Source organism: Budorcas taxicolor, chromosome 10 (genome assembly GCF_023091745.1).
Source record: "Budorcas taxicolor isolate Tak-1 chromosome 10, Takin1.1, whole genome shotgun sequence".
In the NCBI taxonomy this organism is placed as follows: Eukaryota; Metazoa; Chordata; class Mammalia; order Artiodactyla; family Bovidae; genus Budorcas; species Budorcas taxicolor.
The window spans coordinates 99,684,686-99,712,296 of record NC_068919.1 but is presented as its reverse complement, the minus strand read 5'-3'; the positions used below and the strand labels follow the sequence as shown (position 1 = coordinate 99,712,296).

Sequence of the window (27,611 nt, the reverse complement as noted above, 5' to 3'; positions counted from 1 at the left end):
CTGATGTACATTAAAGCTCTAAGGTTTGGACGGGAGTTACTCTGCAGGTACTGCCTTCATGTGGCCTCTCCTGAAGCCTCGTTCGCTTATGGATGATGAAGAGCACCTCACTCTGGGAGATTTTCTCAAACTCACAGTGACCTGAAGGTTGCTGCAGAACTGGAGGCTGTCATCCTGAGGGGGGCTTCCCTGCGAGGGCTCTCCGACTTTGGTGATGTGACCCCAGAGCTGCTCTCATAAGCCTGGCCCTCGCGTTCATTATCAGGGATATTACAGCTGCTCTCACAGCCACTTCTCCATCAGATCGTTAGCATGCTTCCTCTTGCAGCATCTTTTCCGAAGAATCAGTTTTTAAATATATTTCAGAAAGTTACAAGGCTATGGTTTTTCCAGTAGTCATGTATGGATGTGAGAGTTGGACCATAAAGAATTGACACTTTTGAACTGTGGTGTTGGAGAAGACTCTTGAGAGTCCCTTGGACTGCAAGGAGATCCAACCAGTCCATCCTAAAGGATATTGGTCCTTGGTGTTCATTGGAAGGGCTGATGTTGAAGCTGAAACTCCTATACTGTGGCCACCTGATGTGAAGAGCTGACTCATCAGAAAAGACCCTAATGCTGGGAAAGATTGAGGGCAGGAGGAGAAGGGGACGACAGAGGATGAGATGGATGGATGGCATCACCGATTCAATGGACATGGGTTTGGGTGAACTCTGGGAGTTGGTGATGGACAGGGAGGCCTGGCGTGCTGCAGTGCATGGGGTTGCAAAGAGTCGGACACGACTGAGCGACTGAACTGAACTGGACAGAAGGTTGCAAAGTAAATTAGCCATCGGAGAAATTCAGGGGAAGGCAGGGTTGGAGGAGGGAGGTCTGAGTGTAGGTGCTCAGCGCCTCCCTCCGGAATCGCTGTGGAGGCCTCTCCTTCGTCCGCAGGCTTCCTGGCTCCCCCTTCCTCTCGGGTTCTGATGTCAACGGCAAATTAACCTTCTCAAAGCACCACTTTCTTCGTGAGTAGAGGAGTAGGCTTACAGCCAGGATACTAACTTTCCAACCAGCTGCTGTTCATGTCCCCTTGAAAGGGGACACTCCAGAGCACAGACATCCTTGCGAACGTAAAACAGCCAGCCTCGAAAGAAGTCACTGCCGAACTCTGAGTGCTGCTGACATAGCGGTTTTTCATGAGACCTGTTCGGTCCTGAACCAATTCCAGACCATCAGCCCCTTCTTTTCTCCCCTTCAGTGACTTGAGTCACATTTAATGTTATTTATTTTTTAAAAATATTTCTTTGACTATGCTGGATCTTAGTCCCGGCACACAGGACCTCTGATCTTTGTTGTGACGCACAGGCTGTTTTTTAGTTGCGGCATCTGGGGTCTTTGGTTGTGGCACTTGGGGTCTGGCTCCCTGACGGGATCTGACACGGCCACGCTACATTGGGAGCATGCCGCCATAGCCACTGGGCCACCAGGGAGGCCCCTAACTTTCCCTTTTACAGGAAAAGTTTATACACAGATTCTTTTACCAAATATATCATCTCTCTCCTTAATGTTTTGATCTTAAAACCTGAAGTGTTGGCCTTGGTTTTCTGGGAGCTATTTATGCAGATAATCAACTTTCCAAAGTTGCTCTCTGCTGCTGCTAGTTAGTGAGTTGTGTCCAACTCTTTGCGACCCCGTGGACTACAGCCCACCAGGCTCTTCTGTCTGTGGGATCTCCCCAGGCAAGGATACTGGAGTGGGTTGCCATTCCTTCTCCAGGGGATCCTCCTGCCCCGGGGATTGACCCCACGGCTGTGTCTCCTGCATTGCGGTGGCTTCCCTACCCGCTAAGCCACCAGCAAGTCCTTCTGGATAGCTGTGACTTGGGCATTCTCCCACTAGGTGTAGCTCTTCTTACGTCTAGAAAAGGCCGTGCCAGGTCTCCAACATGCCATCCCACACGAGGGCCTGTTGCTGCCCAGCTTCCTGGGGGAGGTCCAGAGTCATGCCCTGGGTTGAACCCAGCCGGGCAGAGCCCTGACGATGTACACGCTGCCAACAGTCCTAAACCTTCATGCCCAAACTCTGAGTCCCTGGCTCTCTGTCTTATAAAAGGTGGGCCATCTCTGTAGAGGCGCTTTGTGAAAATTAGGATGAGCGAAAAGTTTAGACAAGGCGGTTAGAAGAGCAGGCTATCTCAAGGAAGGTCACACTGGGAGGATTCGAGAGCAGCCAGAATGAGCAGCAAAAAGGTGCTGATGCCGTTTTTAATGCTCATAACCTGACAAAGCACGGGAGTGTCAGGAGCAACTGTTTTGGCACCGGGAACAAGAAGTTACATAGTACTAACAGGAGGGAAAATCAAGCCACGTGTTTAAGGAAGCGACAGATGAGTGTTGGTGCTGCTTCTAGTACACACTGCACGCGTGTGCGCTCACTCCCTTCAGTCGTGTCTGACTCTTTGTGACCCTGTGGACCAGCCCACCAGGCGCCTCTGTCCATGGGATCCTCCCGGCAAGAACCCGGGAGAGGGCTGCCATTTCCTCCTCCAGGGGGTCTTCCTGACCCAGGCGTCAAACCCATGACCCTGGTGTCTCCTGCATCGGCAGGCGGGTTCTGTTACTGCTGAGCCACCTGGTATTGCAGCCTCATTTTAGAGGGTTTTATTTCTGTTCTCTAAGAGTATAGAACATGTCATATCTTCTCTAACTACAGAAAATGAAGAAGTTTGTATCTAGAAGAGCCTAGAAAATGGTCATATGTTCCCTTTTTTCAAATGAGTAGACTGAACTCCAGGGAGTGATAAAAAGTCTTAATCCTGGCATTTGGTGGTCCTTTATTGGTTTATAAAATACTTTTCCACGTGTTACAGTATTTATTGTTATTACAGATAATAATTATAGCTTGATTCCTTGAACATTTACCCGGTACAGATGCTGTGATGAGCATCGTGCAGGGATCGTCAACGTTAACACAGCTCTATGTCAGGGTTTCCTGTGGCTCAGCTGGTAGAGAATCTGCCTGCAGTTCTGGAGACCTGGGCTTGATCCCTGAATTGGGAAGATCCCCTGGAGAAGGGAAAGGCCGCCCACCCCAGTGTTCTGGCCTGGAGGAGTCCATGGACTGTACGGACCATGGGGTCGCAAAGAGTGGGACATGATGGGGCCATTTGCGCCTTCATATCAGGGTTATCTCGTTTTATAAGCTAAAGCCATCCTGAAGCTCTCAGAGGTTAAGTAACCTGTGCAGGTGGTGCAGCTAGCTAGCATGTAGCGGGCCGCAGGACTCGAATCTCTAAGCTTACCCTCGCAGCCGTTTGCTAATGGGTGATGTCAGTAGTGCCGTGGGTCATATTAGTCGTTGTGATGGAGCTGAGGCCAGTCTTCACTGTCCCGGGAACTCAGTGAATGAATGAGTTGGCGTCAGGAGTTGGCCGGTACACAGAAGGCGAGCCGCGAGGCTCCCTGCCATTGCTAGAGGTTGATGTCAGATTTGCTCCTGAGGGTCCAGAGCAAAAAGAGAGTCACAGCCAAGTCCGAGATCGGCAGCCACACCACAGAAGCTGCTTCTCCAGAGAGACGTGGCCTTCCCTGGAGTAGGGCGTGTCCCCCACGGTGTCTCAGGAGAGGCTGATGAGCGGACGCTGACGTCTGCACACAGGTCGGGAGATGCAGTAGTGAAGTGTGTAAAGTTTCCTGAACTTTCTTCGTTGCACGTGTGCCCAGTCGCTTCAGTTGAGTCCAGCTCTTTGAGGCCCTACGGACGATGGCCCGCCAGGCTCCTCTGTTCAAGGGACTCTCCAGGCGAGAACACTGGAGTGGGTTTCCATGCCCTCCTCCAGGAGATCTTCCCAACCCAGGGATCCGTCCCATGCCCCTTGTGTCTCCTGCGTTGGCAGGTGGGTTCTTTACTGCTAGCGCCCCCCGGGAAGCCCTTCTTCAGCGTAGGCCAGTGGTTTAATGCCACGTGTGTCTGGGCGGTTCTGGGACGGGCAAGGCCACGGGTGATCTCAGGGGGTTTGACTTCACTGTGGATGATTGTAGAGCACCAACAACAGCCACGACTATGAGACTTTGGCTTAAGCTGCCCAGGGTACGTTGCCCCCACTGAATCCACAACAGCTGTCTGTGCATTTTTAATCCCAGATCATATAACATATGCTTGGAGAGGAAAATGAAAACAAAGAGCATCAGAATTTTGTTTCCCCTGGATGATTAGATCATGCTCTTTTCCCACCCACCCCCTTTCTTTCTGTTTTCTTACATGGTTTCCCTTTCAAAACAAGAAACACGTTTTACTTTCATGGTTAACAGGGAAAAAAGCTTTCTAGGAGCTTACTTTCAATCGTCAGCAATGGAAAAATCGAAGAAATCGATTCATCACGATGGTGATTGTGGACTGTTTGGCTCAGTCGTGCTATCCAGGGTCAGGTTAATCGAAAAATAGTTTGTGTCTGGTGAGGCTAATGACCTTTGTTTGTTGCTGTCTCACCTGAGTTGTTTTGAGCAAGATCATTGACGATGAAAGGTATTCTTTTCCTAAATTTAAATGTCCATTCTCTAGCCTTTTCTATGATGTAAGCACGTTTGTGTGTCTGTTTTGTGTATATTTTGTTGTCTGGGGCTTCTCCCTGAGGAACTGAGGCCACAGCACAGCAGATGTAGCTGGCGTTTGACTTCGGATTTAATTCTCTCTGTTCTTTTCTGTCGTTAGGAAACACGTTCGAATTATGGTGGCCGTTTAGTTGCTCAGCCGTGTCCAGTTCTTTGCGACCCGGACACGCTCCTCTGTCCATGGAATTCTCCAGGCCAGAACACTGGCGTGGGTTGCCATTTCCTTCTTCAGGAATCTTCCTGACCTAGGACTCAACCCTGGGTCTCCTGCATTGCAGCAGATTCTTTACTGACTGAGCTATGGACATTATACTTACCTTGAAATCCTAGGACCGGTTTGTTGTTGTTTGTTTGCTTTTTGGCTAGCCTCGAGGCGTGCGGGATCTCACTTTCCAGATCAGGGACTGAACCCCCCCCTCATTGCAAGTGTGGGGTCCTGGCCACTGGTGGTTGTTGTTAAGTCGCTCAGTTGTGTCTGACTCTTTGCGACCCCATAAACTGCAGCACTTCAGGCTTCCCTGTCCCTCACCATCTCCCAGAGTTTGCCCAAGTTCATGTCCATTGAATCGGTGATGCCATCCAACCATCTCATCCTCTGTCGTCCCCTTCTCCTTATGCCTTCAGTCTTTCCGGGCACCAGGGTCTTTTTCAGTGAGTGAGTTCTTCATATCAGGTGGCCAAAGTATTGGAGTTTCAGCTTCAGCATCAGTCCTTCCAATGAATATTAGGACTGATTTCCTTTAGGGTTGACTGGTTAGATCTCCTTGTGGTCCAAGGGACTCTCGAGAGTCTTCTCCAACACCGCAGCTCAAAAGCATCACTTCTTCAGCACTCAGCTTTCTTTATCGTCTGACTCTCACACCCATACATGACTACTGGAAAATCCATAGCCTTGACTAGATGGAGCTTTGTTGGCAAAGTAATATCTCTGCTTTTTAACATGCTGTCTAGGGTGGTCATAGCTTTCCTTCCGAGTAATATGTCGCAGGGAAGATGAATGTCTCTGCTTTTGAACATGCTGTCTAGGGTGGTCACAGCTTTCCTTCCGAGTAATATGTCGCAGGGAAGATGAACGTCTCTGCTTTTTACCACGCTGTCTAGGGTGGTCACAGCTTTCCTTCCGAGTAATATGTCGCAGGGAAGATGAAAGAAGTACTGTTGCTGTCGTGACAGCCAGATGCCACATGAGCACTAGAGACAAGACCCCCAAGAGAGCAAGAGGTTGCTTGAGGGGCCTCTTGGAAGAGAGCGGCCCTCGCTTCCTGCCCAAGGAGTGGGCCTGAGCCGGATGTGGAAGGCTGGCGCCGTCAGAGGAGGTGGAGAAGCACGGGGGTCAGGCGGCGTGCATGATGGCAGATGGCGGCGTCCAGCCTGTCCTCCAGCTCCCGGGGGCCGTGTGTGCTGCTGTGCCAGGTGCGTGCAGGCCTCAGGGTCGGCTTAGACTGAGGCCTGCACCGCCCGTCCCTGCACCCACGTGTCCTGTCTTATCTCTGCACGGTGCCCAGGTGTTCATTAGTGGTGGAGAGGTGGGGCTTTGTCACTCACTCTCCATTGCTAGCAGTGGAAAGGCCAGGTCCACACTCTCTCCTCTGGAGGGGCCATTTCTGCTTGCCAGCCCTGTGGAGTTTCTCCCACAGACCCCCCTACCCCATGTGTGCCTCTTCTTTCAGATCCCTGCCCCTCATTTTATAGCACCCCTCTTCCCTGTGCTCCTTTCCAATTTCATACCCAAGGTCTGTAGAGTCAAAGCTATGGTTTTCCCAGCGGTCATGTACAGATGTGAGAGTTTGGCCATAAAGCTGAACGCAGAAGAATGGGTGCTTTTGAACTGTGGTGTTGGAGAAGACTCTTGAGAGTCCCTTGGACTGCAAGGAGATCCAACCAGTCCATCCTAAAGGAAATCAGTCCTGAATATTCATTCACTGGAAGGACTGATGCTAAAACTGAAACTCCAGTACTTTGGCCACCTGATGCGAAGAACTGACTGATTGGAAAAGACCCTGATGCTGGGAAGGATTGAAGGCAGGAGGAGAAGGGGACGACAGAGGATGAGATGGCTGGACGGCATCACTGACTTAGTGGACCTGAGTTTGAGTGAACTCTGGGAGCTGGTGATGGACAGGAAGGCCTGGCGTGCTGCGGTTCTTGGGGTCACAGAGTTGGAAAGGACTTGGCGACTGCACAGGAGCGCCAACAGTACGCTCTCAGCTGTCCTTCTGTTGAAATCAAGTCCTGCTGGAAACAGAATCCACCCTCCTCGAAACATTTAACATGCCACACCAGCATGGAGTACGGTGTGTACCTGTGAATGAATGGTGTTCAGAGTGAGTGACCCTGGTGGAAGCTGGGAGTTGGGAAGGGGGAGATTTAAGGACAGTTTGCCTGGAAGGAATAATGAAACTTTAAATTCCAGAATAAGGTATTAGGACTTGGCACTATTAATGCTGAGGAACCTTTGAAGGTTTATGAGCAGGAGATGTATTTAATAAAACAGGTAGTGATTCCTGCCCGCGTCTGATAGAAAGAAGGGCTTATTGGCTTAGGCTTCTCTGTTCTGCTGTAAGCTGTCTTCACGCTTCCTCTCCGTTTTCCTCCCAGTGATAGGGTAAGACTTGACTTCTTCCGCTAAGATGGACTCTTTTCTCTTCATTCCCCTGCTCTTAAGCAGGTGGGTAGAGGAAAATATCAGTCCTGCGGATTTCCTCTCCCATCTCACTGTGCCAGCTTGCCGCCGCTGATGCCGTGAAAGCCCTTCTGCCCTTACAGTGTTTTTATGTGAACACATTTTATCCTTTTTTCCCCCCTCTGCACGTCCGCCAAAAATCATAATCTGAACTTTATTTCTCAAACTAAAAAGGCTTGCATTATACCTTTTAGAAGTCCACTTGATCCTTTTAAGCCCTCATTTTTAGGCATTTTTAGTCCCTGGAAAAAAATTAATATATGGCCCAATGAATGGGAGCCCTACCCTTTCTACTAAATCTCGGACCAGACCTCCAGTCTAAATAACTTGGCATTTCTGTCATTCTCTCCTTCCTCTCCTGGGTTTAAGCTTGCTGTGATAGCCAAAAACGAGATGACCCCTTTTTTAAGAGGGTTTCTTTCTGCATGCTGACCCTGAAACTTAGAACTGTGAGCCACAAAAAAAAAAAAAAGGAAAGAAAGAAAAGAAAGAAAAAACTGCCAAGGAAAAATGTATATTTATTGTACTTTTTGAATATATCCACCCCTGTGGTGAAAGATGATTACCCTCCTAGGAAATTGCTTAAAAAGAGAAAAGGAGGAAAGATGGCGTTTCTCTGATATATCTCTGTGACGTGTACTAAGAAGCTTGGAGAGGAGTGTATACATTCAGTATAGAACAGGAAGGGTCCTTTTGCCCAGAGCCGTTTATCAGATGGAAAGGAGCGCTCTCCGTGGTGTGGGAGATGCGCAGAGCTGCAGAGTCTGGAAGGATCCGTGAGGATTGTTGGCCCCAGTGGGCTTTACGGCAGGATCCGCAATCCTGGGTCCTTCCTGTTGGGGAACTTCCAGGGGCTGCTGGAGAGGGAAGCCTGGGGAGCCCACCTCTTTGCAATCAGGATGCCTTGCCTTCATCTTTACACAGTGGGATTTCCTATTTTTATAAAGAAGAACCTTTCCTACAGCTAAAAAAGAAAAAAAAAAAAAGAGTCTGAGAACCACTGATAGAGTCCATTTACCCAGACAGTTTTTTAAAATTCATTTTTAATCGGAGGATAATTGCTTCAGAGTGTTGTGTGGGTTTCCCCCGTGCGTTAACATGAACCAGCCGTAGGTTTACAGCACCCTGCGTCGTGAACCTGCTCTCTCGCCCCGCCGCGCCCCACCCCTCTGGGTGGTCAGGGCGCCAGGCCGAGCTCCCGGTGTGACACGGAGGCTTCCCCTCCGCCCTCTGCTCCACTTACTGTCGTGTGTATATCTCAGGGCTGCTCTCTCGGTTCGTCTCACCCCCTCCTGCCCCCGCTGTGTCCATACGTCTGTTCTCCGAGTCTCTATTACCTGACCTAGGCAAGTTTTGAACGCCTTCTGGAGATTAGTAATAAACACAAAACACACAGGTCTACGTGATCCCTATTGTTATGGCCTTAACATGTAGCTACACAAGGTGTAGTTATGTAACTTTTATCATTAGAAAAGACTCAGAAGACTCAACCTTGTATTTGGAATTAGAAGGTTCTGAACATTCTCTTTCATTCCAGGGGTGGACACAGGTAATGCATTTAGAGTTATGGCGAGTCTTTGTGAAGTGGTCATTTCAGGTTCAAATAGTGTGACGGCAGGTGGAGCTCGTAGTAGAAACTGTATTTCTAGGCCATTTGAAGAGCAGTAAGACGTTTAAAACTTCCATTAAGGTGTTTGCTTCACAGAGCTGTAGGAGTAACCAGCCTTTATGCTTTGGCCTTGGAAAGTGAGCATGCTCCTGCAGCGCTCAGCTGAATGGAAACTGCCCTGTCCTTTCTGGAAAGAAACTTGCATTGGCATTGAACACGTTTGCATGTGTTGCCGTTGACGATTAAGACAAGTTAAAGGCAGGGTGGGCATGAGGCTATAGGGTATGTTTACGTGGTTTGATGTTGACATAAAAACACAAGGTATATGATCCTGTGGGAAAAGAGTACGAATGAACTGATTTCATATATGGGGTTATTTGCATCTTTAGGTTCTTTCTTCTTTTTTTGGCCATGCCGTGAGGCTTGTGGGATCTTAGCTCCCCGATCAGGGGTCCAACCCAGGCCCCCTGCATTAGAAGCTCAGAGTCTTAACTAAGGAACTGCCAGAGAAGTTCCTGTTTCTTCTCTTCAAGTGGTAATAAGCATTGCAGTTGAAACGCACGTATATTTTCTCCTAGGAAATAGTAAAGAGCATTTGCTTTTTATCCCCAAGATTATGAAATAAAGACCTGACTATACAGCTTCAAATAGCGATGAGTCTTCTGAATATGTAATTTAAAAGATATTCCCGCTCATGTACCTTTTTTCCCTTGTGAATCTGCATCACGTATTGAACAATGCAGTTGTGCTTTTTTTTAATCATTTCCCCAAATCAGATGCACTAAGTAAAGAGCAAATATTATGCATGTGTTTCCTTTCCCTCTGAATTTTGTTTTTTACTGTATCATAGGTATTAAGAAATTGGGGTTTCTAAAATGATGATTTTGCTGGCCGTGTGATTAAATAGCGACCTACTTTTCGGCATTAGTGTCCAGAGTAATAAGAGCATTTAAAACACACACATTTTAATGCTTTTTGCTGAAAACTCTAATAGAAAAAAATGTCTTCTGGTGGCGCTAGTGATAAAAATCCCACCTGCCAATGCAGTAGACGAAAGATGTGCGGGTTCAATCCCTGGATCGCAAAGATCCCGTGGAGGGGGGCATAGCAACCCACTCCAGTATTCTTGCCCGGAGAATCCCATGGACAGAGGAGCCTGGCGAGTTATAGTCCATGGGGTCGCAAAGAGTTGGTCATGACAGAAGAGACTTAGTAAGCACGCGTGATTTTATTTACTTATTCAGCGTGTGAGGAGTGCTTCTACAAGCAAAGCATCTTCCTAAACATGGGAGAAATTTGACGACTGCGCTTCTCTCAGTGAGTCTCGGGTGAACGTGCGGCAGGTAATTACCAGGGGGCCGATGAGCCTGGAGCGGCATGGCGCACGGCGGAGTGCCGGGGAGGAACGCGGTCCCGGCGCGCGTTCCCTACGGCGCGTCCTTCCTGAGCGCAGGCCAAGCGCGCTGGTAGGTGCGCGGAGGCACGCCTGCTGCCCGAAGCGTCTGCTGCCGCTTGTTCTTGCCTTCACTCTTGGTCGCCCCCAAAGCATCAAACCGCTTGAAGTGAAGCTTGAAGTGAAGTTGCTCAGTCGTGTCTGACTCTTTGCGACCCCATGGACTGCAGCCCACCAGGCTCCTCTGTCCATGCGCTTTTCCAGGCAAGAGTACTGGAGTGGGTTGCCGTTTCCTTCTCCAGGGGATCTTCCCGACCCAGGGATCGAACCCAGGTGTCCCGCATTGTAGCCAGATGCTTTTACCATCGGAGCCACTAGGGAAGCCCTATCAAACCGCTAGCGTCTCCAAATCGCCATGCGTCTCTCTGCAGCCCCATCCAGCTTCCCCTCGTCTCTCCCGTCGCTCTAAACAACTCCTCAGACCTCCATTCGAGCCGGAACCTAGGGCTCGCCCTTGGCATCCTCTTTCGCGTGCTCCGCGTCTAACCCTCCGTCTTCTCTGCAGTGTGTCTGGAGCCTCCCATCGCTCCCGGTCCTGCTGCCAGCGCCCTCCTGACCACCGTCGGGCCAGTAGGAGCCTGACGAGCCTCCATTTCTCTATCTCACTTTCTCCCTCGTCCTTTTTCAAAACAATAGCCAGCGGGATCTTTCCGCGATCTTTCTAAATCAGATCTTGTCACTTCTCAATCCAGACTTCTTACTTGACTTCCTATTGCAACCGAAGTAAAAACCACATTATTTCCTGTTCCAGCCCCTCCGTCCTTTCCCAGCCCGGTCTTCACCACTGCCACGCGGCAGGGGCCTCTTCCTTTCCACCGCTTCCCGCCCCGCGGCGGGCACGTGCTAGTTCCGCACGGAGTGCTCTTCGGACGCTTTAGCCAGTTGGCACCTTCTTACCATTTAGGTCCTCAGTTCAGTTCGGTTCAGTCGCTCAGTTGTGTCTGACTCTTTGCAACCCCATGGACTGCAGCATGCCAGGCCTCCCTGTCCATCACCAACTCCCGGAATTCACCCAAACTCATGTCCATAGAGTCGGTGATGCCATCCAGCCATCTCATCCTCTGGTGTCCCCTTCTCCTCCTGCCCCCAATCCCTCCCAGCATCAGGGTCTTTTCAAATGAGTCAGCTCTTCGCATGAGGTGGCCAAAGTACTGGAGTTTCATTTAGGTCTTACCTCAGTGTTACCTCCTCTGAGAGATCTCTTCACCAGAGTCCACTCTACAGGAGGATTTCTTTTTGTTTGTTTGTTTTCATGGAATAGTAATTGATTGATATTAATTATTTCAGTTCCTGTTTTATCATTTGGTATACAGTTTAAAGGCTTTTAATGGCAACCCACTCCAGTATTCTTGCCTGGAGAATCCCACGGACAGAGGGGTCTGGCAGGCTACAGTCCATGGGTCAGAAAGAGTTAGACATGCCTGAGGGGCTCACACACACACACACTTAAGTAAGGGAGGAAGCTGACTTCCTTGTGTTTCTTTACTCTCTTTTTACTGGGGTGTAATTGCTTTACAACGTTGAGTTGGCTCCTGCTGTGCCAGTGAACCAGCTCCAAGCGCACCTCTAGCCCCTGCCTCTGGAGCCTCCCTGTCCCCAGCCTTGATCCTGCCCGACAGGAGGGCTTCTGTGACGTGTTCACGGCCTCCTGTTAGGCCCCTCATCGCACAAGTCATGGTTTGCAATTATTTATACATTTGTAATTGAACCTGCATAGTCTCTGTCTCCCCCAGTAGACCAGTGACTCCCTTGGCCCAGGAAATCTGTATTTTCTCTTTCCCCTTCTATTTCCAGAGCTTAACACAGTGCCTGGCAGACAGTCAGTCCTAGTATTGTCAGCCCTATAAAAGGATCATTTAGACACATGGATTGGCTTTTTTTTTTTTAAAGTTTGATGTGGACCATGTTTTAAGTCTTTGTTGAATTTGCTACAGTTTTGCTTCTGTTTTACGTGTTGGTTTTTTGGCCTCGAGGGACGTGGGGTCTTGGCTCATGACCAGGGATCAAACCTGCCCCCCTTACAGTGGAAGGTGAGGTCCTGACCATCGGATCACCAGGGAAACCCCCAAGACAGACCTCTTCAAATTCCTTCATCTTTAACTGCAAATAAGAAAACTATGGGAAATTTAGAAAACTATTTTCTACTTTAAAAAAAAATTGAAACTATTTTGGGAACTGTATGTGGCTCAGTATCCCTCACCGAAAGGAAAAGGGTGCAAGTCCTTGAAAATTAGCATGCGGTTCCTGTGTGATTTGGGGCTATTTTTAAAGGAGCAACACATTTTGAAATGGAAGTCCTGACTTACCAAAACAAGCTGCTGTTTTTATATGGCTAGGGCTCAGTTCACTGAAACGTTTAAGTTCTTGGCTTCACTCTTTAAGCCTACTACAAAGATCACACTAGAATTCACTTTAATAGACATCATGAGCGCAGTATCCAATCTCCTGTGATCACGCTGGGTTCTTTTATTCTGAGAATCGCAGGAAGCAGAGCCCGAGGCTGCAGAACAGTCATGGGGTGTCCCTCAGGCTGGGGACACTGCCAGCTCTATTGTTTATGGAATGTTTGCTCCACCTCTACTTGCGGTGTGCGATTGGTGTTGACTTTTGAGAAACTTCTTGGCTCCGCTATCCCAGCTGGAGAAAAACCTGTCGTAATGACATCTGGCTAGGAAAAATGGGATCACAGACACCTGTGGAAAGAAGAGTTAGGAGACCTTGTGTAATAAGTAGTTTTAGCCCTGTCCATCAGATCTATCAGAGGGAAGACTGTTGCGCCTTTTCATGGCCATCATCTCTGCTCCCAGAAGCAGCTCAGGGAGCTCCTGAAGTGTCCACCGTGTCTGCAGCCAGTTGCTAATGTGGAGCTGACTTGGCTTTTAACAAAGTGCCTTTTCAGCTTTAGAGCTCTGTACGAATGAGTACTGCTTACCAAAATCAAGACAACATCTGTGGGCGATAGTACCACTTTCCATTGGAGTTGACAGCTCAGCTGGTAAAGAACCTGCCTGCAATGCAGGAAGACCCAGGTTCGATTCCTGGGTCAGGAAGATTCCCCTGGAGAAGGGATAGGCTACCCACTCCAGGATTCTTGGGCTTCCCTGGTGACTCAGCTGGTCAAGAGTCCACCTGGAATGTGGGAGACCTGGCTCAATCCCTGGGTTGAGAAGATCCCCTGGAGAAGGGAAATGCCACGCACTCCAGTATTCTCGCCTAGAGAATTCCAGGGACTACAGTCCGTGGGGTCACAAAGAGTCGGACACGGCTGAGCTGCTTTCACCTTCACTTTTTTCTTAAAGAGGAAGACAGTCATTTTTGGTAAACTTGTTTTTTTCCAATTTTAGGGATACGACTTAAGGAGTTTTTAGACATCGTAAGGAAAAAGAAGGAAGCTCAACTGTATCGCAATGAAGTAAGACACATCTTCACAGCTTTCGACAGGCACTGTAAGTATCCTTAAAGTGTTTGGATATAAAAAATTGTTATTAAGGAACGGTGGATGGGAGCATATACTCAGTAAGTATTGGGCTGGTCAAGAAGTTCGTTCGAGTTTTTCCATAACATCTTACAGAACCCAAACTAACTTTTTGGCCAACCCAATAAAATGATATACTTGGAAGACTACTTTCCCATATTCATTAGCTGTTATGGTAGACGTTGGTGTTCATTTTTTTCCCTCCGTCACAGCCTTAACTCTTGACCTTTACAATGGATGAGATAGCTTCAGCAGTAATCTGATTGTACTTCAGATTTGCTTACATTTTAATGGGGACATCAGAAGGGCTGGCCCCGTGGGAATATAGGTGCAGAGCGACTTACGGAAGCTTGGGAGACCACGGGGCCTTTTTCTGACTCCTCCTTTGAGCCACACGTGATGGAGGAATTGTTTTCCCACGCTGGGGTGGCCAAGAAGAGTGGCTTTGGACCCACTCCTCACGGAACGCAGGGTCGAAAGACTTGTGGGGTCCAGGTTCAGTATTTTGGCTTCTGAAATGGTTTTCCTCTAAATAAGAATGTAGTCCTAAGACCAAGCAAGGAAAAAAAATGTGCGTTTTGAAGAATGAATTATTTTGGCAATTCACAGCGAGCGGAGCCCGCTGCCGTTTTCGCGGCGTTGCCTCTTGGTGCTCTCCCTGGGACTCGGGAGTCGGCAAGGGATGGGGCTGGGAGAAAGCTTCGGGAGCATCTGGGGCTGCACTGTATCACTAGAGTAAGACTAGGGTAATCCAGTAATCCCGTGGGGTAGTCTCAGATTACCTCCCACGTAAAATCAGCTGTGGATTGCTGCTTTTCTCCTGGTTATACATTAAAGTCTCATGCGAATATTATGGCTGAAGTAGCAGTTCACAGGGCTTTTAGTAGGACGTGAATGTGATGTATTCTGCTTTCAAATAGATCGTGGATATTTAACTCTGGAAGATTTCAAGAAAGCATTTAAGCAGGTGGCTCCCAAGTTATCAGAAAGGATTATCCTCGAGGTATTCAGGTAAGGCCTCAGAGTCTTTACGCATACACGCCCTTGTTTTACCATCGCTTGTGCAGGTTTTCGGTTTTACAGAGAATACTCATTTATGCTTATTTTTCACTAGTGGACGTTTTCATCTCGCAGGATATTGTCGTGGTCCAGGGGAGAATTTTATAGTTAGCTGTTAGTCTATCCACAGCCTTGACAGTGGGCTGAAGTGGGTGGAGGCTTACATACCAGGAAGGTGCAAAAATCATTTGTTCGTAGGGGTGGAGAGAAGCAGAGAGAAAGTAGAGCTTCTTTGTGAGGTGACGTGTTGGCCAAACCCGCCCGCTGTTAATGTTAACGTGGATGCTGGCGTGCGGCAGGTTGTGTGCGTCGTGTGGAGAGTAGAGCTGGGTTAATCGGTGGCGGCCCCGCCTTCGTTGGTTTTCAAAGCGGGAGACCCAGGCCGCAGTTCACGCGCACCTGAGAAAGGAGACGTGAAGCCCGCCTTCGCACTGTCTCTGTGAACTAATCCTGACAGGATGGGGAGGTGGCTAAAAGCAGTTTCTGTCAGGAGGCTGCAGACGGAAAGCCGTGTAAGCCGTGCCGGCACACGCTGCCGTGAGAGATGACAGCGCCGCCTCTGCTCTGCCTGCTAACACGAGCTCCTCGTCAGCCCTGTCGCCAAGGGTGTTAGTGAGGGTTCAGTCCAGCGCTGAAAGCGAGAAAACCCGAAGTAACAACGCGCGCAAAAGAGCCACAAACGCGGGCGTCCAGGGCTGATCTGAGGGCAGCGCAGTTGTGAAGAACCCAGACTCCTGCCCTTTTATGCTGGCTGCCTCAGCACCTGGCGTCTCCCTCCTGCTTCCAGATGGCTGCCAAGGTTCCAGCCATCACACCTGAGTTCCAGATAGGTAGGTGGAAAGATAGGCCCCTCTTTTTAAGGCTATCCATTGTTTCTTCACACATCCCTGTGACCAAAGCTTAGTTCCAAGGCCATGAGTAGCTGTAAGGCAGAGGTGGGTCTGGAAAATGTAGTCTCTGCTTTGGGCAGTCGTGTGTGCTCAAATGGAATTTCTGCTATGAGGAAGAAGGAGAGAAGAGACATCGGCGGCCATCTGGCAGGTGTTACCATTTGGATTAAAGTGATTTCATGAAATCTGACCAGAAGCCAGTCCTCAGTAGTAATTATCAAGCAGGTTATTTGAAATAAGAATCTGCACTCACTGTCATCAATAGTGACATATATGAAATTCCTTTGCTGCGTCATTTGCAAGCAGACTATTGAGCAAGGTATGGAAGAGCAAAGGGGTTCAAGCCAGGTGCAGCCGAGGTGCCCCAAGACAGTGTGACGCAGTTTACTCCAGAATATCCCGGCCTTTCTGATGCTGTGGTATCTCTGTGTGCGTTCTGGGATGAGAGGTGAGAGTCAGTGTATTTCTGCCACACGGTGGTGGCTTTTCACAAAAAGAATGAAGAATTACTTCATTTTACTTTTACAAAAAGACAGGTGTCCACATTTGCTGACCTTTGGGTGTTAAATGGTTTTAGGAGCTGTCCCCTCGTGTCACAAATGTAATTTTGAAAAATCCACTTAAGTACAGCCTTTCAAGGTAGAAGCCGTGTTTTAACAGTGAGTGGGAGAGTAACTGCTTCTCTAAAGAAACCTGTGCTATAGGGAGAACATTTTTGAGAATGGGTGTTTGGAAATGTGATTCTGTCTTTAGAAATATGTGTCGCCCTCTAAAACCTTTATATTTGCATGCTCAGTAAGTCAGGAACAGAGTGTTCTAATCTGCGGAAAAAAGGAAGCATTGTGATTGGACAGCACAATTTTTTTAAAGTATCAATGTAAAAATTTAATAGCTTTGATAAGTTAGAAGCAACTAACTAATTGATATCAGGAGAGATGAATATTTATTAGCTGAATCTCAATTAGCTCAAATACCAACAAAGTGGTTAACAAAATAAGACAAACCCCTTAAGCTTTTTTATAATCAGAGGATAGAATTAAAAACTGAGAGAGTCAGTGTCACAACGCCCATTTCCTGTTTAGATCTGTCTACGTAAGACCTAGAATTAAAACAAGATGAACTTGGGATTTCCCTGGTGGTTCCGTAGTTAGGAATCCGCCTTGCGGTGCAGGGGCCACAGGTTTGATCCCTCGTCGGGGAGCTGACGTCCCGTATGCTGTGGAGCAACTAAGCCTGTGCTCCTCAAGCACTGAGTCTCTGAGCCGCATCTAGACACAGTGTGTGTGCCTCGAAAGACCCATGTGCCGCAGCGGAGACCCAACACAGCCAAATAAATAGTGAATAAAGTATTTTAAAAAATTGGAATCGCTCAGTCACAAAAAATTCAACCGAGATGTTCAGAATCATAAATTATGTGAAAATCACATTGTTCTTGTTAAATGTTCTTAATAATCTCGAGTGATGGCAAAAACTCATTTGCCATGAATAAGTGAAATATTTTTATCTTCGATTTTTTTCACAGATTTCTGTATTTTATAATGAACATAATGTATGAACATTGTAGCACATGTCCACATTGTCTATGCATAAATATATTCGCATGCCCACAAATCCTGTACTTCCTAGGATGATGGTCAGAGTTTAGAGACCACTGCAGTTAACGACCGAACAAGGCCTTCTAGTTAACCGAACCCAGCCTGCCTAAAGTCACGTTTGTGATATTATTTATGGCACCACATCCCTCAAGCAGGATAACTGATGCATGATAAGAATTAAATAAAATCGTGACAGCAAAAGAGAGAAAGATGTTTCCTGGGCGTGTAAGTTGAAGTTGGCTGGAGGAACAGAGCTGTCTGACTTCCACATGTCTCTGCTTCAGGGAGGCAAATAGTTTTCAAGAGAAGGGAAGAGAAGAGCAGCTGCCGGGGTGCCTGTCCTGCGAAAGACGCCACATTTCTAGGGCTGGACGCTGTGAGAAGCCTGAACGGCTTAGGTGCCCCGCGTGAGTGCGGTTCAGTCCCAGGTTCCCAGTTAGGCAGGGGAGGGCGGATGGATGTCTGAAGACCACCGTAGGGAGGCAGCCCGAGAGGGGGCTTCCGGTTAGACCAGCCCCCTGTGGTTTGAAGGACGAAAGAAGATTCCACAACCTTCAGCTCTTAGATTGCCAAATTCCTCCCCAGGAGACTTCCCCAGGAGGAGCCTCTCTCAGAAGTGCTTGCCCCGTGGCACTGGCTTCATGAGAGAAGCCAGTATCTGTTTTCCTTGGCTTTCGTGGTTTACCCCATCTCAGCATATTTTCAAGTGTCTCTTCTCCTTTGTCCTGTGTCCATTGTGGTATTTTTTTTTTTTTTTCCTGTTAGGGTTTTATTTTCCCATCACGCTTCTTTCTTGGGCTATATACCTGCTGAAGTTCCGTCTCATTTTGTTATTTTGCTGTACCTTGTTATTTTATAGTGTCTCCCCTAAGCTTTTCTGTATCTGCTTTCATCTCTTGTTTTATGGAATTGTTGGCTTTTATTGAGGGAAGCAGTTTTGAGGTTTTATTTTTAATGGTTGATTGCTTGGGGGCTGCTAATTATAGCTTTTTTCTTATAAATTAAGAAGGGAAGTTTTCTACCAAGGGAAAGATTTTGAGTTGTATTTCTGTCTTAAACCAAGAGGTGATATCTTGTGTAAAAATACACACACACAAAAGGTGCTTCTTTACATTACCTCTAAAGATATCATAAAATGCTTACTATTTGGATTTCAGATTTTAAGGGGACTTGCCTGGTGGTGCAGTGGCTGAGACTCCACCCTCCCAGTGCAGGGGACCTGGGTTTGATCCCTGGTCAGGGAACTAGATCCCACATGCTGCAACTAGGAGTTTGCATGCTGTAGCTAAAGATCCCACCGGCCACAGCTAAGACCTGGTGCAGAAAAGAAGAAAAGAAGCTTGAGGTTCCTTCCAGTGTTTGAATCTTACAACTTTGCTTTTCACTTAGAGCTGATAATCATGACTTGTATACCTGTGTACTAAAATAGCTAAGGCTATATCATAGATGATGTTTCATTATTATTATTATTAAGAAATTCTTAGGAAACTCTGTCCTTGAAGAACTCTTTTTTCCCCATGCCCACTACTAATGGCACAAGTTTAAGGGGCATGAGGCCTCTTGTTGTTCAGTTGGTAAGTTGTGTCTGACTCTTTGCAACCCATGGGCTGCAGCACGCCAGGCCTCCCTGTCCTTCACCAACTCCGGGGGCCAACTCAAACTCATGTCCATCGAGTCAGTGGTGCCATCCAACCATCTCATCCTCTGTCATCCCCTTCTCCTCTCACCTTCAATCTTTCCCAGCATCAGGGTCTTTTCTAAGGAGTCAGTTCTTTGCATCAGGTGGCCAAAGTATTGGAGTTTCAGCTTCAGCATCAGTCCTTCCAATGAAGATTCAGGGTTGGTTTCCTTAAGATTTAACTGGTTTGATCTCCTTGCTGTCCAAGGAACCCTCAAGAGTCTTTTCCAACACCGCAGTTCCAAAGCATCAATTTTTCAGCTCTCAGCCTTTATGGTCCAACTCTCACATTTGTACATGATTACTGAAAAAACCATAGCTTTGGCTAGACAGACCTTTGCTGAGGTTTGTCATAGCTTTTCTTCCAAGGAGCAAGTGTCTCTGTATTCCATGGCTGCAGTCACTGTTCGCAGCCCCCAAAATAAAATCTGCCACTCTTGCCTCTTCTCCCCCATCTATTTGCCATGAACTGAGTAATACTATTTGTCCAGTGAAGTAAATCTGAGATAATAGGCTGTTTCTAGCACTGCATGTTTAAAACAAGAAAAAAAAATCTTTCTTCCTTAATACTAATAGACCTTAATGAAAACTTTGTAGTGCTTTTTTTTTTTTTTTTTTTTTTAAATAAAAGCACATTCAAAGCCCTTTAGTGACTCTAAAGGGTAAAGTTAAAACTGTCTAACCTGGCTCTCCAACATCTGGTCCCCTTTCCAAACTCACCTTTCATTCATCATCCCAAATCCCTCTTTTTCTCTCGGCATAACACTGTTCCTTTCAATGTGTGATGTGTGTCCATACTTCATCCTGTTGCCCTTGCTGGCAATACCTTTCTCTACCTCTCACCTGTCCCAATTAGACCCGTCTTTCAAGGTCCTGCTCAGTAAATACGCACACCCAGAAAAAGCCTTTTTTTGTTTACATTGGATAGTCTTCTCTCCTTTCTCTGAATTGTGATAGACAGTTGTGTAATTTTTTAATCACTTGATAAAAATACAGTGTTTACAACGATCTCCGTGAAGCTCTTTGGGTTTGCAAATTCATCTATAGCTTCCACTGTTCTCAGCATGTTGCCAGCCCTGTGTGTCCTAGTTACTTAATAATTGTTGGTTTGTTGCCACTGACTCCAAATATCCACTAACAGAAAAATCCTCACTTGCCATTTTCTTTATGGTTTAATTTATTTCTTATAATCTAGCAAAGAGTCCTTTCAAGTGCAGTCAGGAGCTTTATAACCACATATGGCTTTGCCTTCCATTTTTCTCATTCTACATGTGACTTTTATGAATTAACCTCGGATGGCCTCTCTCTGCTTTTTTTTGAGAGGCATTTTCAGTTCCCGATTTAGCCCCAGCTGTTAACAGGGAGCTGGCTTAATGCTCTCTCTTGACGTTACCCCCCGCCGATGCCTGTGGTGTTTCCGGCTGGTGTGTTTCTCTGTGGGTATCTCTGCCTCTCCATGCCCAGGAGCCTTCTCCATCTCATTGTAAGCATCGAGATTTGCACTTTCTCACCACCTGTCGTTTGGCAAAAAGCTCTGGGGAGCTTCTTCTGTTTTCCAGCCATGAAGTGAAGCGTGGTTGGTCAGAAGGCCCACCGGCATCCACGATTCGGAGTGCAGGTGGAGCGCCGGGTAGTGGTGTCAGGTGGGAATGCCGAGGCACCAACGTGCTCTGCAGTCACAGCTGGAGGCCCTTCGAGCGGCATCTGGTAGTTTGGGTCTAAGATTCATCCTTCATGCTATGTGGGGAAGGTCAAAAACCATAGGCTGTCCAGCTCTCCTTTTCAGAGCATTAAAAATGGGTTGGATAATAAGAGCATCATGACCTGCTGGATAATGTATTTTCAGTGGCAGTGTGTCAGTGGAGTATGGGCTTAAGAATGCCATTTTATTTTTGTTTATTTTTTAAAGATTTTTTTTAATGTGGGCTGTTTTTAAAGTCTTTATTGCCTGTGTTACAATGATGCCTCTCTGTTATATTTTAGTTTATTGGCCACAAGGCACGTGGGATCGTAACTCCCCAACCAGGGGTCGAACCCACACCTCCTGCCCTGGAAGGCGAAGTCGTAACCCCTGGGTGCCAGGCAGTCCCAAGAAGGCAGTTTCTGAAGGGAGTGATATGAACCTTCTCGTGTACGCCTTAGGTCACAGCCACGGGAGGGAAAGCGGCCTCCTGAGCCAGGTGAAGTGAGCTAATGGGCCAAATGGGAGCGTCTTAGAGAGCCAAGGAGCTCAGAGGGGAGTGACGTAGGACAGCGTGTATTTGAGAAAAAAAGATTGCATATGTTTTTTCAAATCATTGCACCTCTTCTAAAGTAGTGTTCCTCACCGTGATCTTTCGTTTCCTAGAATTCCTTTTTGTCGGCAGCTGACTTGTTGGTATCGTTTTCTCAGACAGTCTCTGTAGAGTTCCCCTGTCATTATTCCGTGCATCAGAATGACTTATAAATGTGGTCAGGTGGCTTCCCCAAGATCACAGGTATTAGTAGGTATCCCCTGCTTTGATGAATGTGATTGTCGATCTGAAGTATCCACGTACTTCTGTGTATAGAAAAGTTAAACAACGCTAGAAATCACATCTCATTCTTCGTTAACTACACATAGACAGCTGTCACCAGCCATCCCTAGTGTGAGTGTGATGACCAAATAACTAGGCTTCTGAATTTCCAGGCTTTATTTCATGAGTTTTTGCATCTTCTCTGTGATGATAATGCCTTGGGTTTTCTTTCAGTTTTTTCGGTTTCAGAATTTTACTGTCAGAGATTCGGTTTTCTGATGATTTTGTTGCACGCGATCACTGAATGGGGAAATGAATACGTATAATTTTTCAAATGGACCTGAGTTTCTTCTCCATGGGGACTTTCACATGTAACACGGTAACTACAACTGCACTTTAAAAATCCAGGGGGCTTCCCTGGTGGGGAAGAATCCTCCTTCTAACGCTGGGGCTTTGGGTTCCATCCCTGGTCAGGGGGCTAGAACCCCACGTGCTGTAGGGACAGCTCAGTCCGCAAACTGCAAGCTGCAGAGCTCGTGCAGTCAGGAGCCGGTGAGAGCCTGTGTGCTGAATAAATATATAAAATTTAAAGTGGGTGCAGAAGTCCAGCTGGAGACATGTTTACGTGCTAATTGTTTCAAGAAAATGTCACTTTTCCCAGGGGATTCTTGGCTGGTTTTGCTTCATGAACAAAAATTATACCCTTGCATTTGAAGATGCTCTCTTTTTAGCAGTAACTTTGAGAACTGGTGATGCTGGTGATGCAGGAACTGACGCCCAGAAACAGGACCAGGAAACCAGCAGAGAACAGCTATGACTTCATCACACAGATTTTCAAGCAGAAGGTGTTGGTTTCTTCAGTTAAGCTAATTGGTTCATGTTACAAGGATGTACTGTTTCATTGGAAGAAACATGCAACCTCTTTCACATTCTGGGTGTCCAGACTTTGTAGCCCTCTCTCATGTTAGACCCTTCCAGATGCAAGTCTTGTTCTTCCTTCAAGGCCCAGATGTTAAGGTGTTTCTTACCTCGAAGCCTGACCCCACCAGTGGCCTACCCATCACCTCTTAACCCAGGAAGGAAATTGTCCCCTTTTTTCCATTGGAGTGTAATAGCTCTATAACACTGAGTTACTTCCTGCTGTACAGGGAAGTAGCTCAGTCGTATGTGTACATGTATCCCTTCCCGCTCGGACCTGCCCCCATCAGCACACCTCCCACCCTGCCGGTACCTCTGGGTCATCACAGAGCACGAAGCTGAGCTCGCTGTGCTAAATGGCAGGTTCTGCTTGGCCACCGATTCACACGTGGTCAGGCGTCCGCTTCCCTGGTGGCTCAGACGGTGAAGGATCTGCCTGCAGCACAGGAAACCCGGGTTCGATCCCTGGGTTGGAAAGATCCCCTGGAGAAGAAACTGGCAGCCCAGTCCAGTGTTCCTGCCTGAAGAGCCCCGTGGACAGAGGGGCCGGGAGGGCTGCTGCAGTTCACGGGGTCACAGAGAGTCAGACACGACCGAGCGGCTGACACACACAGTGTATTTCTGTCAAACCTAATCTCCCAGTTCACCCCACCCTCCTCTGACCCCTGTGTCTCTACGTCTGCCTCTCTGTTCCTTCCCAGGAACTGGGTGCAACTGTACCATCTTTCTCGATTCCACACGCATGCGCTAATGTGCGTAAACAGCCTAAGTGTCCATCAACAGCTGATGCATAAGGAAGGCGTGGTACAGATACACAGTGGAGTGTTACTCAGCCACAGAAAGGAGTGCGCCTGAGTCCTTTGTAGAGATGTGGGTGGGCCTAGAGCCTGTCACGCAGAGCGAGGTGGACGAGAACAAACACACCAACACGTGTGTGTCTCCTTGAAACTCCGGATCTGCCATAAATGTCTTCTTTGTGCTTACACATAGGTATTTGCGTGCATCAATTATACGCAGTTTTAGAAAATGAGCTTGATACGAACAGGCACAGGTGGGGTGTACAGCCTCACACTCGCAGAGCACGTTTCCTGCACGTCAAGCAGGCGACTAGACTTGATGTAAACGAGTGGCTTATGTAGCGGATGCACTTTTTATTCTGCCTGTTTTGTTTTCCGCGCTGAATGCCTCCCCAGTGCTACATCAAGCCCGCGTGTTGGAGATAGCTCCAGGGCTGGGGTCAGGACCCTGGACGGACCGCAAAGTGCGGTCAGCGCCAGGCCAGGGCAGCAGGTGACTCGAGTCTCGTCCCGCTCCGCCTCTTGCCCCTCCTTCCACAAGTCTCCGAAGCTCTCTGGCCTGTTCCTTCTGCGTCTCCGCTCGGAGGGGGCTGTGCTGATGTCCCGGCAGCTCTTCTTCTCATTCCAGAACCTGCCAGCGGGGTTATCCATCACGGAGGGTGGCATGCCATCTCCTTGATTTTCCCTGCATATCCCAGACAGCGTTCAGAGTCCACCACTGCGTGAATACAGATGTGGTCTGTCAGTGTGACAAAGACTGCTCTCGAGAGAAAATTCCTGGGCTTGACAGCTCGCCAAGCCTGGGTTTGGCTTTTGAGATGTCAGTGTGACGAGTGTTACGGTCAACATTTCCAATCGCTCGTTCGCATATGTGGTGGATACACCGTTCTCGCTGTAATGGCATGAGGGCTATTTTTCTTTTAATCCACCTGTCACATGCAAAACTGCTGCCGTGGTTTCTTTCTTACGACTGAACGCTGCTAACCCTCTCAGTCATCCTTGAAGTTAGTGATAGGCGCATCTCGTGAATGTATTCACACTATTTTCCTCCGCAGAAAGAAGAATCCCTCTCTTACATTTTTCTTTTGTAATAGACAGCTAACTTCTGGGTGAGAATTTTGACAATTCTGTGTGTTGCCTTTATAAGATAAGAAAAACTTGTATTTAATAAAGCCACATTTTACGGGGAATACTCAAATTAACGTGTTTAAGGTGGGAGAGGGCCTTCCCTGGCGGTCCAGTGACTAGCACCCCCTGCTCCCAGTGCAGGGGCCGGGCTCAGTCCCTGCCTGGGGAACTAGACCCCACATGCCCCCCTAAAAAGAGAAGAATAAGACAGACGCGCCACAGTGACGCTCAGAGATCTCGTGTGCTGCAGCTGAGACCCGGCCCAGCCCAGTGAATAAGTGAAAAAAGATGGCAGCAACTGAAAAGGCTCAGAATTAAGAGTCTCACATCAGAGTTTCAGCTGTCCCCCCTTAACTGCTGCTGCTGAGTCGCTTCAGTCGCGTCCGACTCTGTGCGACCCCAGAGACAGCAGTCCACCAGGCTCCCCCGTCCCTGGGATTCTCCAGGCAAGAACACTGGAGTGGGTTGCCATTTCCTTCTCCAATGCATGAAAGTGAAAAGTGAAAGTGAAGTTGCTCAGTCATGTCCGACTCTTAGCGACCCCATGGACTACAGCCCACCAGGCTCCTCCATCCATGGGATTTTCCAGGCAAGAGTGCTGGAGTGGGGTGCCATTGCCTTCTCCGTGTCCCCCTTAGAGATAGCCTTAAAAATCAAGACCAAAGGTTTCTAATACTATGTTTTCAACCACGGTAAGCATGACCTGTGTCGTGTGACCTCACAGAGGACTCCTAGCCTTCTTGTCCACCCGCACCCTACCCAGGCCTCCTCTCCCATCAGGCCACCCTGAGGAGACACATCCTTGTCACTCAGAGCTGCAGAGACCAGCCGCATCAGGACGAGGCAGCTTGTTGGCAGGGCCCTATCTCAGGTCTCCCTCCAAGTGCACCGAGTCAGATCTGTTCATGTTACTATGATCTCTGGGGGATCCATATGCACGTTAACACTGGAAAATCCCGGGTCCACCCTCCTCATTCCACTTTGAAACGAGAGTAAACTAGCAGCACTGTTGAATGCTGCCTCCTGACCTCAGTAACTTTTCACCCTCTGCCAGGTGACCCCCGACCCCTCAGCCTGACATGCGGGTCCCCCTCCCACTCCCAGACCTGCCAGGTGACCCCCGACCCCTCAGCCTGACGTGCGGGTCCCCCTCCCACTCCCAGACCTGCCAGGTGACCCCCGACCCCTCAGCCTGACATGCGGGTCCTCCCGCTCCCAGACCTGCCAGGTGACCCCCGACCCCTCAGCCTGACATGTGGGTCCCCCTCCCACTCCCAGACCTGCCAGGTGACCCCCGACCCCTCTGCCTGACGTGTGGGTCCCCCTCCCACTCCCAGACCTGCCAGGTGACCCCCGACCCCTCAGCCTGACATGCGGGTCCTCCCACTCCCAGAGCTGGCGTGACCAAACCAGAGGCTCCGTCCCGCGGCTCTGATGGTGCCCCAGTCCAGGCCCGTCTCGTCCACTGTTCTCTCCTCGCCTCCTCCTACCTCTCCGTCTTCCCCTCCCCTCCGCGTGTCTGAACAGCATCCGTTCCTACACACTTAGCTGAACTCCCTTCTGTGGAGCCTGCCCCGATCGCCCCAGCCCACAAGATTTCTGTTTTCGTCCTCAGAGCTCCTGCCACACTTGCCCAGTAATGCATCTGGTGATAGTAACCAGGTCACACTGGCAGCTGCCGTTTGTTGAGTATTTTCTGTGTACCAGACCCTGTACTGGGGGAATCCTCTGAGGCACGTCCTGGGTTAGGCTCTGGCCATCCGCATTTGAAAGCTTGGAGACGAGACTTTGCTGGTGGTCCCGAGGCTATGACTCTGCCCTCCCAGCACTGTGAGCCCCGGTTCAATCCCTGGTCAGGGCGCTGGGTCCCACGTGCCACAACCGAGAGTTCCCATGCTACACCCAGGACCCAGCAGAGCCAGACAAGTAAACTGTATCAGGAAAATACCGCTTGGAGAGCCTGATGCTGGCGGCTGGTGCGTAAGGGAGCCAAGGTTTGCTTGCGCTCTGAGTCACTGCTATATTCCTTTCTCACCTCTAACAGCATAAACCTCCTGAGAGCAGGGACCAGGGCTGCCTTTGCAACCCGTGATGCCTGCCCAGGACTGGAGAAAGCGAGGCATGTTCGCTCTGCCCAGAAGCGTTCTTGATAAACCAGTTGTGCAGCTGTATAGCTTCTCCCCTGTGCACATGAACTGGTTTGGTTGGGACTGGAACATCTGAGATTTCATGGTGCTGGTTTAGTCGCTAGGTCATGTCTGACTCTTTTGCAACCATATGGACTGTAGCCCACCAGGCTTCTCCGTCCATGGGATTCTCCAGGCAAGAATACTGGAGTGGGGTGCCATTTCCTTCTCCAGGGCATCTTCCTGACCCAGGATCAAACCCAGGTCTCCTGCATTGAAGCTGGTCTCCTGCATTGAAGCTGGTCTCCTGCGTTGAAGGTGGTCTCCTGTGTTGAAGGAGGTCTCCTGCGTTGAAGGTGGTCTCCTGCGTTGAAGGTGGTCTCCTGCATTGAAGCTGGTCTCCTGCATTGAAGGAGGTCTCCTGTGTTGAAGGAGGTCTCCTGCGTTGAAGGTGGTCTCCTGCGTTGAAGGTGGTCTCCTGCGTTGAAGGAGGTCTCCTGCATTGCAGGCAGATTCTTTGCAGACTGAGCCACCAGGAAAGCCCCCATTTGCACGTAAATGAAAATAACTGTTGACAAAAGTGTGAAAGGGGGGCGGGCGCGGCATTTCATCTTGTGCAGTGGTGGCCGGCGTTCCAGACCAGGCTGCTTCGATGGCAGCCCATGTGTTCCGCGTGGTGCCTTGGGAATTACACCACAATAGCAAAAGAGCTTGCCAAATCTGATGGAAAAGCTAAAAATATTTAAAGCCGATGACAGAATCTTTATCATCTTAGCTGGGGTGGGAGTGCTAAACTGAATTCCTGATTCTCTTTATAAGACAGGGTTACACACAGATTCACTTGCAAGACACTGCTGAGCAATTGCTGTGTGTTCAGCATCATCTCTTCCCATCTCCAACTTGTCCATATTGCTGCTCATCTTCCCTGCCTGGTGGCACACTGCTGCTGGAGAAGGTCTGGGTCAGCCAGGAGTTCAAGGCACTGCAGGCTTCCCAGGGCACGTTTCCTTACCCTGCGTATTCTGAGCTGAACCCAGGAGAGGCAGCGAGATGCTGATACCGTTAGCCGTTCCTGGCCACGCTTCCTCCCTGTCCCTCACCTTCCCCTCC

General features: G+C 48.7%; 1 protein-coding gene across 4 annotated transcripts in view; it reads left to right on the top strand.

Annotated features, from left to right (window-relative positions):
• EFCAB11 (EF-hand calcium binding domain 11) overlaps positions 1-27,611 on the top strand; it is a 214,550-nt gene that overhangs the window by 9,515 nt on the left and 177,424 nt on the right. For all 4 annotated transcript variants that reach the window (XR_008199996.1, XM_052646724.1, XM_052646722.1 and 1 more), the window contains exons 4-5: positions 13,685-13,786; positions 14,736-14,826. Coding sequence is in view for 3 of the 4 variants with exons in the window: in XM_052646724.1 (XP_052502684.1) it covers positions 13,685-13,786; positions 14,736-14,826 (193 nt within the window). In the remaining variant the exon portion in view is untranslated. The remainder of the gene's footprint in view (positions 1-13,684; positions 13,787-14,735; positions 14,827-27,611) is intronic.